This window comes from Zonotrichia albicollis, chromosome 1 (assembly GCF_047830755.1).
Source record: "Zonotrichia albicollis isolate bZonAlb1 chromosome 1, bZonAlb1.hap1, whole genome shotgun sequence".
NCBI classification, from domain to species: domain Eukaryota; kingdom Metazoa; phylum Chordata; class Aves; order Passeriformes; family Passerellidae; genus Zonotrichia; species Zonotrichia albicollis.
This window is the reverse complement of record NC_133819.1, coordinates 131,572,930-131,586,170: the sequence shown is the minus strand read 5'-3', so window position 1 is coordinate 131,586,170 and position 13,241 is coordinate 131,572,930. Positions and strand designations below refer to the sequence as shown.

The 13,241-nt window shown below is 38.0% G+C and overlaps 1 protein-coding gene across 5 annotated transcripts in view; it reads left to right on the top strand.

Moving 5' to 3' along the window:
* VPS13B (vacuolar protein sorting 13 homolog B) overlaps positions 1-13,241 on the top strand; it is a 431,489-nt gene that overhangs the window by 325,257 nt on the left and 92,991 nt on the right. For all 5 annotated transcript variants that reach the window (XM_074554422.1, XM_074554431.1, XM_074554441.1 and 2 more), the window contains exon 36: positions 11,178-11,585. In XM_074554422.1, the coding sequence (XP_074410523.1) occupies positions 11,178-11,585 (408 nt within the window). The remainder of the gene's footprint in view (positions 1-11,177; positions 11,586-13,241) is intronic.

Genomic DNA, 13,241 nt, shown 5'->3' with positions numbered 1-13,241 from the left:
ATGATGGAATACCATGCCCTTGCCATTCCACAAAAGACAACTGAGGCACAGGGACATTAAATATTTTCTCGTTTTATTAAGGTTGTCAATTTAAAACACACCATTTTAGTTTTCCAAAGTACTTGAAAATACAGAATTTGATGTTGGAAACACAGCTCATATTGTCTTTGGGTAAAGCAGAAATCACTTCTGAATATCAAAGCCCAAGACATCAAACTGAGTAACCAATGAATGATACACACATATTTGACCTTGACTATAAATACTGTGGTTTAGTAGCTTGAAAAATGTTTTTTGCACACAGGCAGAGGTTTCAAGGAAACAATAAAGTATGTGAACAACCTCATCATTGCCCCCTTTTTTTTTTCTTGTTTTCTAGCTATCTAAAGACATAATTTCAGGGAAGATTTTGTTATATTGATCCATATTTGGGTACATTAATAGGCCTTTGAATCTTCAGGCCCTACTGCATGTTCTGCTACCATTTGAGAAAAAAATGGTTTATTGATAGTAATGATGGCTTTTCATTCTAATCAGAACAGCACAGGAGGGGTTAAGATATCTTCTATCAGGGACCTTTTGATCACTGCTGCCAGAATGGTTTTCTTTTATCCTTCTGCTACCAGTTCTTACATGTCCTCTGTCCCCACATTTCTTAGATTTCCATATTCCCAGACCCTTCATTGTGTAAGAACACTTCTCTCAAGGTTCTCACTGTAGTTTCCTGGCACACCCTTTATATTTAATTTATTACACACCTGAGGGTGTTTCCCTGATGCTGTCCTGTCAGTAGGACAGATTCCTAGTAAAACTAGCAAGCATAGAGGTTGGCACCAGCTTGCAAAGTACATATTCACAAATAGTGTAAGTGTTCACCCCAGTTTCACCAGTCCAGTTGTATCTTGCATTAGTGTTAAATCTCTCCCCTCCATAGTGTTTTGCTGAATAGGGAACTGGAAAACCATAATTTAATGCATCATAATCTTCAATCTATTTATTCTTGCAAAGCATTTAAAACTTCAGAGATTTCTTCCAGGATCTATTCTTAGCCAAAAGGCTTTTTTTCATCATCTTTTTGCTACTAATTGGAACTATCATTACGAATGACTCAACAGTAATTTCTCTGAATTTTAATGAAGTGTTTGCCAGTGTAGTATAACAAAACAGCTCCACCATCCCTTGCAGATTTTTCTAACCTCAGCTGTAACCACTATGAGATCCTCTTCAAATAAACTAACCTTTACCAAGAAGCCTTCCTTGGGGGATGGAAGTTTCATTGGATGAGTAATGGAAGGCTCATTCTGCATGTGATTGCATCAGAACAGCACATGCAGAGAGTTACAAGAGCCTGACAGCTCCTCAGCAGGCTACTGGAAAATGAGTTACTAACTGCCCTGTGGGACAAGGAGTCCCCTAACCACAGCTTCTTCCAGGGTGAGGTAGCTTGGCCGTCAGCAGCCTGGAGAAAGTGTTACACCACCAGATCCTAGCTCAGCCGGCAGTTGTTCTTTGAGGACAGGAACCTCAGCAAAGCTCCCAAGAGCTCTTGCAAGATCAACAAACAGTATGTGTGGTGGGAGACAGCTTAGCTAATAAATTAAATAAATAAAGGCACCAATGGGAGACAGCTTTGCTAATAAATTGAATAAATAAAGGCACCGCTGGAGTAGAGTTTTGTTGCAGGCCTTGAAGGCTGTTCTTCTTTGGTGAATATCTGGCAAAGAATGCTGCTGCTGAGTGACCTATTTTCTAATGACATAGTGTGTGTTTCATGGTCATTTATGCATATGTGGTTTATAACTGTAGTAAGTGAATCGCTGAAATGCATTGAATATACTGGGAGGTGCTGCCTGTTGGTTACAGATGATCAACTGTTCTGAAAAGTTAGCACATTTTTGAAAGCTGTGCCTATGCAGACAAAAATATATAGCATTTGGGATAACTGTACAGTTTTCTGTGTTGATTTCAAGTGTTTAGAGTTCAGTAGTTTAATTGTAATGGCATTTTTCTTTCAAGATACATTGTTGGTGTGTTGAGGTTAAATTTCAAGTATAAGAATCCAACATGCCTATATTTTATAATGCAAAATACTATCAAGCAGTTAACAGAAAAAAATCTGCAAGTGGCTCGCATTGTTTGCTGTGTTAGATAAAACCAGTACTCCTTGCAAATAGTTTGTCAGCTGAAGCAGATAAGTAGATGGTGTTCCACAGAAAACTCGTATGGTTTCACCACACAGGAAACCAGGTTGTCAGTCTGTATTAGCTTGGAGATCAAAAAACTACAGCAAGTAGCTAAACTTGGAAACCACTAATTAAATGAGAATAACAGGATACATTAATGCACTTCTTGCCACATGAGTTGATTATTTTGTACATTTTTGGCAACTAAAGAAAAACTATATTTCTTCCAGATTTAAGGTAATAGGATCCTAGGAGAAATAAGCATTCATCATCAGGCCTGTGGGAACAGACCTCAACTTTAACCCCACAATGTATTAAAGGACTATTCGTTCTCTTTTTACAGAAACTAATTATGTAAAATTTTTTAAATTCCATTTACATCACTTTACATGACCCTCTATCTTTTATATTAATTCTGTTACTGGGTTGTTGATCCAATTTTTGTCTAATGCATTAAAGTGAACTATTTATTGCTTCAGCATTAGATATAATTCATTATGTGAGGATCAAATGTGACCATCTAATTTTAATAGGTTTTTAAAAATTATTGTCTTTACCTTTTAATCTTCCTGGATTTTTTTTAATCACCTTTCTTACCTATAAAAGCTGTCTTTGATGTAGTCTTTCTGGATGCAAATGATGCAAGAACATGTCTATGAAGTACAGCTTTATAAAAATTGCCTTTAAAACGTGTACACCCAAATTATGGATGATAATCTGTAATTAGTGGATTTAACTTTAGTGAAGTCCTCTTTCCACAGTCGTTTCTTGGGAAGGCATTGGGTTAGATGCAAAGGAATGGAGATCCTTGATAATTCACCTTTATAAATAATTTCTGCAGAAGACAGTATCAAATAAACTAAGAAATGTTGTGTCTCACTGAAAGATGAAGTGAGAACTGAAGAGCTGGTGGGTTTCTCCTTCATGCCAGTCCCTCCACACATGATCTGGGGACCACGAGGGGCACAGCAGGGGATCTCGGCTCAGGTATAAAAAACAATAATCAGAACTGCACCAGGGCACTCTCTCCAGCCTTTTTTTCCCCACTGTTTGCAGAGGCAACAATTGTATCCATTACCAAGGTCAGTGGTTTGGAGAAACCTGGAAAATAGCAGCTACCAGAAACCCTCTAGAATAATATCTCCAGCAGGTGATAGATTAGTTGGAACAAATTGGAACCATTGCACTTCAGCAATCCTGGTTTCTTTCAAGCTGTTTTAAAAATGTCGTCATTTTAATACACAATATCAGCCCTGCGGAACAGTCCACAGCAGGTTAATTTGAATCATATGATGTATCACTGCCCTCAGCTGACATGAGCTCCGTTCCATGTGTGAAGCCATAATAAATCCATTCCCAACCGAGGCAAATTCCCTGTGAGAAGGTGAACTAATCCAGGCCTCACACTGGCATGTTAGCCCTCCGTAATTGAAAGCAGGGCCACCTGTTCCCAGCACAGTTAGCCTATAGAGAGAAAATTAGCATTAGATCAGATACTTAATATATTGAAAAATCATTCATACTACTTGCAAGTTCAGCTGTGGGCTGCTTAGTATGACATCATATATAAACCTAGGAATGTGCCCACTTGATCCCAGTTTAACAGTTTTGTTAACCATGGTGTTTGTTAACTTTGAAAGGAGAATTTTTTGATTTAATGAGAGCTGACACGTGAGAAGGGGAACTGGCCAGGGTGCAGACTTTTCTAATTAACTCTGGGTCATTTGCAAAACTTTTGAGCTTTCTAGTAGGGCTTTTTTTCCCTTTGCTCTTTTACAAACAAGTTTTTAAAGCACTGACACTGTAGCCATGAAATTATATATATTTGATTAAGAGGGCAAAGAGAAATATTCCAAACAGGTGTACCAGCCTGTAGGTATTGCTTTGGACTTGACACATCTATTGTCTGTAATATCCGTGTAATAATGAGGAAAATCATCAAAGTGATTTTCTAAAAACGCTGTTTACAACACTTCTTTTAAATTTCGTTTCTTATATGTCTGAGTACAGAAAATAAAAGCTGCACACTGGACCCACATGGAGAAGTTGAAAACATTTTCTTATAATCTTTTTCAGTCTATTCACATTCTTTTAACGCTTATTTCAGACATTTGCTCAATTTTCTGAAACACCCTTTTTTTTTTTTCTTCCCATGTGCTTTTTAATATAGATGTATTATTCGGCAGCTAAGCAGAAAATAGAGGGTTAGTATTTATGGGTTCTTTTCTTTTCCACAAATGTGCTCCATGACCTGGAACAATTTATTTTGTCTCACTATATTGCGCTTCATCTTCCCTGACTCTCTGTTAAGAGAGTTAATGTTTCCCTTAGCCTGGGTTTTCCTTTCCTGATAGCGCTTCCTGATGCCCCCATTATAATTTTTGGCCTCAGCATTCAGCCCTTGGCACACTTCTGTATTGTACTGAGCTGTATTTGATAGCTGCACAGTTGCTTAATTTCAGTCATCATCTACTGAATGGCAGTAACCCTCCATTGTTTATTAATGGCATCTTTGGGCTTCTTGACCTACAACAATTTATCTTGGTTTACTTGTGACAGTTCTAAAAAATTAGTAGAATTGCATCACTCTGAGCCTTGTCTGAGATCTCAAAGCTGGAGCTGTTAATGCCCAAGTGTCACCTTCACATAATGTCAGTGACACACTAGGTCATGGAAGAAGTTGTTATTCCTGCTGGGGAGCGCCCAGCACAGCTCAGGGTGATTTAACTCCCTGAAGGCTCCAGTTTGCCCTGTTGGCCTTGGAGAGCTGCCTGTGTGGGGCAGCAGCACAGACAGCAGCGGGTAGGAGTACTGAGCTGTGACTACCAGTCTCTTCTAGACTAACTGGCATCTGTCTCACAGAAGCAGAATGCAAGATGGACTGCAGATGGCCTCTGAAGGCTGGTCTCAAGTTTCTTCCTCGTTTTCCCTTGATCCAAATTGGGAATGATGAATTAGAGTATAAAAACAATTAGTTGGGATCCTTCTTGATTTTCAATTTCTCTTAATTTGTGTCTCTTTTGATGCTTGACCAGACAATTGAGAACAGTACAACTGGTCTTTACATGTCTCTTTCCTATTTTTATAAATTTAATTTTTGCAATTCAGCCATTACCATTTGCTGAAGGGCCATCCTGACTCCAAATCAGAATCAGGGCTCAAGATTACCTTTACCTTCCTCATATTTCCTCTGTTTAAAGTCCCTACATCAGGATGGGTGGCTAAGGGAGAAAGAATATCACTGTTGGTAAACTCTTTCATGCCATCATCTGCTCCTCTCCTGTTTAGGACTAGGAAATTAAATCATCTTAAGAGTTTAGGATAAATAGTAGGGTTTTTTTCTACAGAAGTACTGTATATTAAGAAGTTTAATATTTTACAGCTTTCTTGGGGAAGGGGGGAGGGAGATCCATGTCCAACCTCAAAGAGGAAGATCTGGCCTTTTCTGTTTGACCTGTGAGAAGTAAAAGATCCACTGCTGAATGAATGTTGTGAAAAATGAATCAATTCTTGGAAAATGGCATATTTTTCTCTCACACATTTCAGCATTTCTTGGTCTTTGAAAAGACTAGGGTCTTATAAACGATAGAATCATTAAGTTTGGCAAAGACCTTCAAGATCATGGAGTCCAACTTTTGACCTAGCACTGCCATGGCAACTAAATCATAGCCCTAAGTGCCATGTCCAGTCATTTCTTAAATACTTCAAGGGGTGGTGACTCTACCACCTCTCTGGGCAGCCCGTTCCAATGCCTGACCACCCCTTCAGTGAAAAAATTCTTCCTGAACTGGACTTCCACTGGCACAGTTTGAGGCCATTTCCTCTTGTCCTGTCGCTGGTTGCCTGGTAGAAGAGGCCAATCCCCACCTGGCTCCAGTCTCCTTTCAGGAAGTTGTAGAGACCAATAAGGTCCCCTTTGAGCCTCCTTTTCTTCAGGTTAAACAATCCCAGCTTCCCTCAGCTGCTTTTCATAAGATTTACTCTCCAGACCCTTCAGCAGCTTCATGGCCATTCTCTAGACACTCTCCAGCCCCTCAATGTCCTTTGTCTAGTGAGGGCCCAGAACTGGACACAGCACTTGCCATGGGGCCTCACCAGTGCCCAGCACTGGCGATTGCTGCTGCCCTGGTCCTGCTGGCCACACTGCTGGTGATACAACCAGGATGCCTTCAGCCTCCTTGGCCACCTGGGCATGCTGGCTCATGTTCAGCTCCTGTCAACCAGCAGCCATGAGTCCTTTTCCAAGAAGCAGCTTTCCAGACACCTTTTCCCCCAGGCTGTAGCACTGTATGGGATTGTTGTGACACAAGTGCAGGACTCACATTTCACCTTTTGAACCTCATAGACTTGGCCCATTGATCCAGCATGTCTTTATTCTGCTTATGACTGATTTTCATGGCATTTACTCTCTGGTATCTAAGATTAAGAAAATACTATGGTAGTTTTTAAGTCATAGAAGTAGTAACATTTTGTACATTAACTTATGGCATATATTAGAATAAGTCCACTGAAGCTCCCAGCTTCAGTAAGCTGGAATTTACCTGGACCAACAATGCTAGGAGCTTTTGTTATTTTGTGTTGCTTGTTCATCCTTAGCCCTCCAAATAAAAAGCCCTTTTGATAACATCATTATCCCAAGTTCACAGATGAAAATTATATCTTCCCAATACAAATTTGAATGTTATGGAGAACAAGAATAAAATACTTATAACCCTGATTTTTTTTTTTATCTGAAGCTCTAAGTAATAAAATGTCAAAGAAAGAAATTGCTTCAGACAGAAATTTCAGAATGCTGCTCATAGGTTTCTTTTTATAGTTGTTATGATTTAGTTCAAACAGGCCATATTGAATCCATTGGGTTTTTTGTAATAGATTTCAAAATACATAATAAATGTAAGTAATATGATGACTAATGGGTCAAGTGAAGTTGGAACTTTTAAAATGAGAAAATAGCTGGAAACGGTTTTCAGGAAACTATTCCAGTTGATTTTTGGTCCCCCACAAGGTGTACATTAACATAAAACTCTGTAGAATCGCCTCTGGGACCTGAATTCCCTCTCTGATTTCATTATTCCAAAGTGTTTCTTTTTCCTCCACTGTTAAGTCATCTCCTGGTGTGGTGGGAGCATATAATAAGTGTAATTTATTTATATTTATCTAATCTCCTTTTAACTCACTAGTTATTTCATCATTCTGTTTCCTAGCTGCTGTTCAGAAAGTTGTGAAGGCTAATTAGAAACTAATAATTGAAATACATGGATTTACTGGGTAATCTAAAGAGAAGTAGTGAAGAAATTGAGGAAGAGAAAGAGCGATTCAAATTCTACACTGAAATGCTGTACTGTAATCAAAAATTGCTTTGATACCCTTTGCTTTAAGCATAACAGAAATAACTCACTTGATGCACTCAATTTGCAAGCACAGTAAATTTTTCTCTCTTTTTTTCTTGCTGGAAATAGATAACACCTGGCAAAATAAGTTATTGCTAATACATCTTAAATCTAAAGAATGCATTGGGTTATAATTTTGGTAGCCAGTCACTAATAGGCAAAGGAGAGGCTGATGTAATTGAGGCATTAAAGATGACTTTGAACTGCCTTTTGCTCTGTGTTGATTCTGATGTAATTTTGGGCAATTCAAGGAGTTAGTTACAGGAAGCCTCTGTTTTCCTACGAGTATAGAATCTGCATAGTGTTATGTGCTGTTTTTCCCAAGGTGTTTAAAATAATCTAAAAAAACAGTTACACTTGGATTTTGCACCTCCCAAAATTTATTCCAGTTGAATCTGTGTTATTCATAGATTTTAAAGCTCTTTTTAGTGCATTTTGACTGTCTGGTGAGGCAGCTGAATATCTATCTTAATCAACTCCTATAAATAGCTCTTCATGTTTCATCAGTTTTCATTGTTCTGTCCATCACTTAAATATATTTTCCTTAGAAGGAATGTTAAAAGTTTCTTTTACATTGCTAAGGATAATGTATATAAGAGGTCAAAGACAAGATTGCTCAATTGTGTTTCCTCTTTTCTTTTTGAATATTTTACTTAAAATACCAAAGAATCTCTTTACATAATCTTTAACCAGTTGTAAAAATAACCTCTATCATTATGAGATAGTGAAAATATTTTGTGAAGGTTCCAAAGTCACATTTTCTGCAATTATGCTTCTGGCTGCCACCGCGTTCTGTCAGGGCTGATTTACTGGATAATAATAATTTCATACAAAACTTTGTCAAGTTATCAGTCATGACAGCATTTTTCTGTGTGACATGCACAGTTTCCGAACAGAAAAGAGGGAAGTCATTTGCATTTCTCTGGTGTCCTGGTGGCCCTTTTTTATTGCCTTCTTGAATGAGTGGCCAAGAGCAGTGATAAAATCACAGGCCCAAGTGCCCAGTGTGTTCCAGCACTGAGCTGCACCAGCACCCTGTGTCTTCTCTGCCCTGGCCGAAGGAAGCCCCAGAAGGAGCTTCTGCCTCTGTGGTCATCTCCTGTGCCATCTTTCACACTCAGTTTTTGGGTGTGTTAAGCTTTGGGCTAAGCCCTTGGCATCTGTTGAGTCAACTTAGGTCTAAGAAGTTTTTGGGTGTCAGGGAGGTTTTTTGGGTTTTTCCCCCCTTCTGGGCTATATTACCATAGGAAAGTGCTGGCAATTAGATGTGTATTAGATAAAGCAATTAGATGTGAAAGTTGCCATACCAAGGAATAAGGGTCCTCCTTTACTAACTTAGAAACTCAATTATTTAGCAAAAGCAATAAATAGCATCTGTTTATTTTACTCCTTTATTACTACAGTAGTAAGGGAGAAATTTAAATATATAAGGCAGTTGTTTAGTTGTTTTTTTAACATTGCATTTTAAAAACAGTCAATTTGACTATTGTAAATAATGTCATAATGTCACATGGGTCTCTAATGTCTTCCTAACTCCTTTCTCTATTCAAAGGAAGGAGAAGTCCAGTGAAGTCTGCATAGAAGGCAGACAAATCTTGGGATATTCCAAGTGCCAAGAGGATGGGGAGTTTTTCCAAAGTATTATGACATTTTTCTTCCCATGATTTTAATTAAAATGTCAATACATAAGGATTTTGGAAAATCTTCTAAGTTGATCTTGTGTGGTTTTGGATGCCTGAAAATCTTCACAGAATAATTGAGGTTGAAGAAGACCTCTGAGATCACTGAGTCCAACCTTTGATCAACACCATGTCAACTAGACCCTGACTAAGTGCCATGTCCAGCTGCTTCTTGAACACTTCCAGGGATGGTGACTCCATCACCTTCCTGGGCGGCCAATTTCAGTGTTTAACAAGCCCCTCCAATCCTGTTTTCTTCTAATGCCCAGCTTTCTAACTTTGGTGCTTGCCTTCCTGCTAGGCCCACATATTAGCCAGTGTTTTGCCAGTTCCTAGTTTAGTATGGAAAGCTTTCAGTGGAAGAGAAAGCATTTTCAGAAAACCGGTAATAAAGTTCTACGTTAAAAATAGCTTTCCAGTCTTAAATTTCAGTTAGCTGCAGCTTGTGGAATAGTGCAGACATTTTTCTAATATCATTTTGGGTTTTTTTAGTTCAGCTATGACAGATCTTATACAGCCATTAATAAATTCCTCTTATCTTTGTAGAAAATGTGCCAGATATTTTTGGGGGGAGGGGATCAGAAAAGTACTTTGCCACATGCATGTGAACCTCTGAAATCATTATAAATCTGTTCTTAAAAGCAGCTCTGAAACTCTGCCCCTACAGCCCTTTAGCGTTGGTGTAAAAATTTACCTAAAGAATGGGAAAATCGAGCTCATTAGTTTGCATCAATGTTAGAAGTAAGATGTGGTCCTGGACAACTTGAAACTAGTGTCTATGAAATATTCATTAATCTGTGTAAAACCTTCAACAGACAGTGTTTCCTGTATATATTTATAATGAAACTCAAAACTAAGTAGTGCTGTTTGAACATTTCATCTAGTTTAGATATATGCACAGAATTTAAATCACTTTTGGTTCATGGGGTTGGGGCAGTGGCAGTCAAACAGCAAAGGGAAAAAGCCCTTTTCCCCCTAACTAGAATAGCTATCTCATTACTGGTCAAAAACTGAATTTGAAATGAAAAATCCTAAAAACTAAGTTAAAAGCTGGATTTCTGTAAGGAATTGTTATGTACTGATGCTGCAGCACAGAAATAAGTTTCAGCCTTCATAAAATCCTGCTTCCAGTCTTTGAAATAATTTTGCCAATTCCTACATCTCAGCTACCAAGATGTGACTATTAACAATGTTGTTCATATTAATTGTGGTTCCTAAAAATTCTGTGAGTCTTTTAATAGTCTGAGAAACACCAAAATCCTTTTTGGTGAGGAGATGAAAAACATTTTAAAAAAAAATAATGACTTTAAAAAAAAATTAAAGGAATACATTATTCCATTCTCCCTGGAAAATGAAGAAATCTAAACATACCTCAGTTTTTGTAGTTGCTTTTTATTTCACATTTCCTCTTGAAAATGCATTGAAGACTGCTGCATAGGAACTGTGTAGGAAACAACACAATACACATGTTATTCACTCATTTAAATGTGTTGAAAATGTTCACTGTTGGCTTTGGAGTTTAGTCAAATAGCTCTTCTGGATATAAAACTCGAGAGAATGTGAAGTATATTTTTATTCTTACACAAAAGAACTAATGTATCTCCCCTCCTACACACTCAAATAAAGTGTGTGTCTTTCTGTAGTGATCCCTGGGAAGAAAAGAGATAAAATCCGCTTTGTACCATGTTTCTTCCTTTAAAACTGTACATAGTGATGTTTACTTATAGTATTTTTCATTATATTTTAATTCAGATTTATTGCTAAAAATACTGTTTTGTTATGTTTTAACATTGATTCAGTCCTTGTAATGGAACATGGTGGAAATATGATGGAAAAGCTATTTCCACTCAATGCTTATATTTGCACGCAGCTTGAATAATTGCACTATAGCTTATCACGTTTCTTTCTCCAATTCTCCCCTACAGCTGACATAAATGTGGACATATCAAAACCTTTGAAAGCAAATCTCAGTTTTGCCAGACTTGACCAAATAAACCAGTTCTTGAAGAAAATAATAAGCACAAATGAAGATGTGCCCAGGAAGGAGGCTGCTTCATCAGCTGGCATTATTCCAGATGAGGACATCACTTTGATATCCAGACACCCCAGTACAAAGGACTTTCTACCTGCAGCCCATACCAGCACTGTGCAAAAGGCTTCAATGCAAGAAAACTTGTGGCAAGCCCTTTCCTGCTTCCAGAAAGTTTCCATTCACACCGTTCAAATGGTTGTTTTGATGGAAACCATCCCACACCCCAGCAAACCTTGTTTGTTAGTCTCTTTCTCAAACCTCAGTGGAAGCCTGAACATTAAAAGTGGACATAAAACTGCAGGTAAGAGGTTTTTATTTAAAGTTGGAAGAGCTACTGGTTTGTGTAAGTGGTGGTCTAGTGACCGTTTCAAAGTGTGGGGCATTGCAGGGAACTGTTCCAGCCAACATCATAAACCCACAACAGAAAATAGCAAATCCCTGATAGACTCTATTACCCAAGTTTTCCTTTCTGTGAGGGAGCACCCAAGAATGATTAATTCTGTAGTTAATATCCCCTAGCTTGTAATTACTAATTTATTGATGGAATTCTGGCTGAAATAGTGGTTATGAGAACCACCCCTCTGGTATTCCAATAATTTAGCACATAATTCAAAGGTCAAAATTTTGACAGTTTTCACTCTTTAACTAGATTTTCTTGTTAGGACCTTTGTTTCTGTCTTAAAAAAAAAAAAAAAAAAAGTAAAAATAATTGTTCAGAGCCCTGACAGGTGCTACTATGTAAATATTGGGTCATGCTGTTATTCTTCTCCAGATTTATGAAGTTTCCAATTTTTACATGTTTCCTCTGCACACCTGAGAGTCGCACAGGGAAAATAGGCACTCTGGCCTCATTACTGAAGCACTGCAAAGAAACTTTATGCCTCGAGTACAATTAACCAGATACCAGAGACTCATTTAAAATAGAGATATTTTGAGTGTCATTGTAAATTGTTTTATTAGCATTTCAATAAAATTAATAAGATGGTATATTTCCATGGTGCGGAGATGAGCCAGATGTAGGTAGTTGGAAGAGTAGTTTGAGAGGCAGAATGGTCTCTAGCTGAGAGGAACAAGTTGTGGGCCAGCTGAGGTGGTGATTTATTTCTTTTTCATCAGAAATATTTTTCCTCAGGCCAGCAAGTTCCAGTTCTTCTTTATTGTTTTAAAAGTTAAAAATGAAAAATTTAAGGTTCATAGGACATGAAAACCCATGAAAGTGCTGGGGCCAGAAACTTTTGATTTATCCATTAATAAAGAGCAGTGCAGGCAGGAACAGTGCCTGTGTTCCCACGCTTTTCCACTCGGATCACAACTCCAGCATAGAAGGCACTGCAACTGAGAAAAGCTTTTATAATGTGCTTTAAATAGTTTTAGTTTTGTTTCTGTGTCATAATCCTCTTCCCTTCCATGGGTTCCCCTCTATCATTTGTACATTATCTGTCCCATGGTACGTTATGGTGTCCACATCATGCTTCGATACATCAAAGCCGGGCTGCTCCCTCACTGTTCTGTAAAGCAATTTGGCAAACTCACACTGTATTTCACATACCCTGGAGGTTTTCATCCTCCCAGAAGGAGGACGTACCTTGCCCTGCATGTTAAGTCTCAGAAACATTTTCAGCTATGAAGTTCTGTTTCTTAATTCCCCTGGCAATCTGAGGAAATCAATCTTTATTTTACGCGGTATAAGCCATACATGAATCTTCAGTATGGTCATAGTCTGGCAGGCGTTGTGAAGTGGAGCAATACTGATGTCAAATCTAATGAAAATGGACATTAGTTATTCTATATAAAGAACTTCCATAGCCAGAAAATTAGTAGACATCAACAGACGCTTTTCACATTTTTTTTCCAGTTAAAAATGCTTTATCTCTGCTTTGTAGAAAGAAAAGTACATCTGCATGAGGTTTTGCATACAGTTGTGATGGTGCAATAAATTAAGTTCTAATTAGAACAA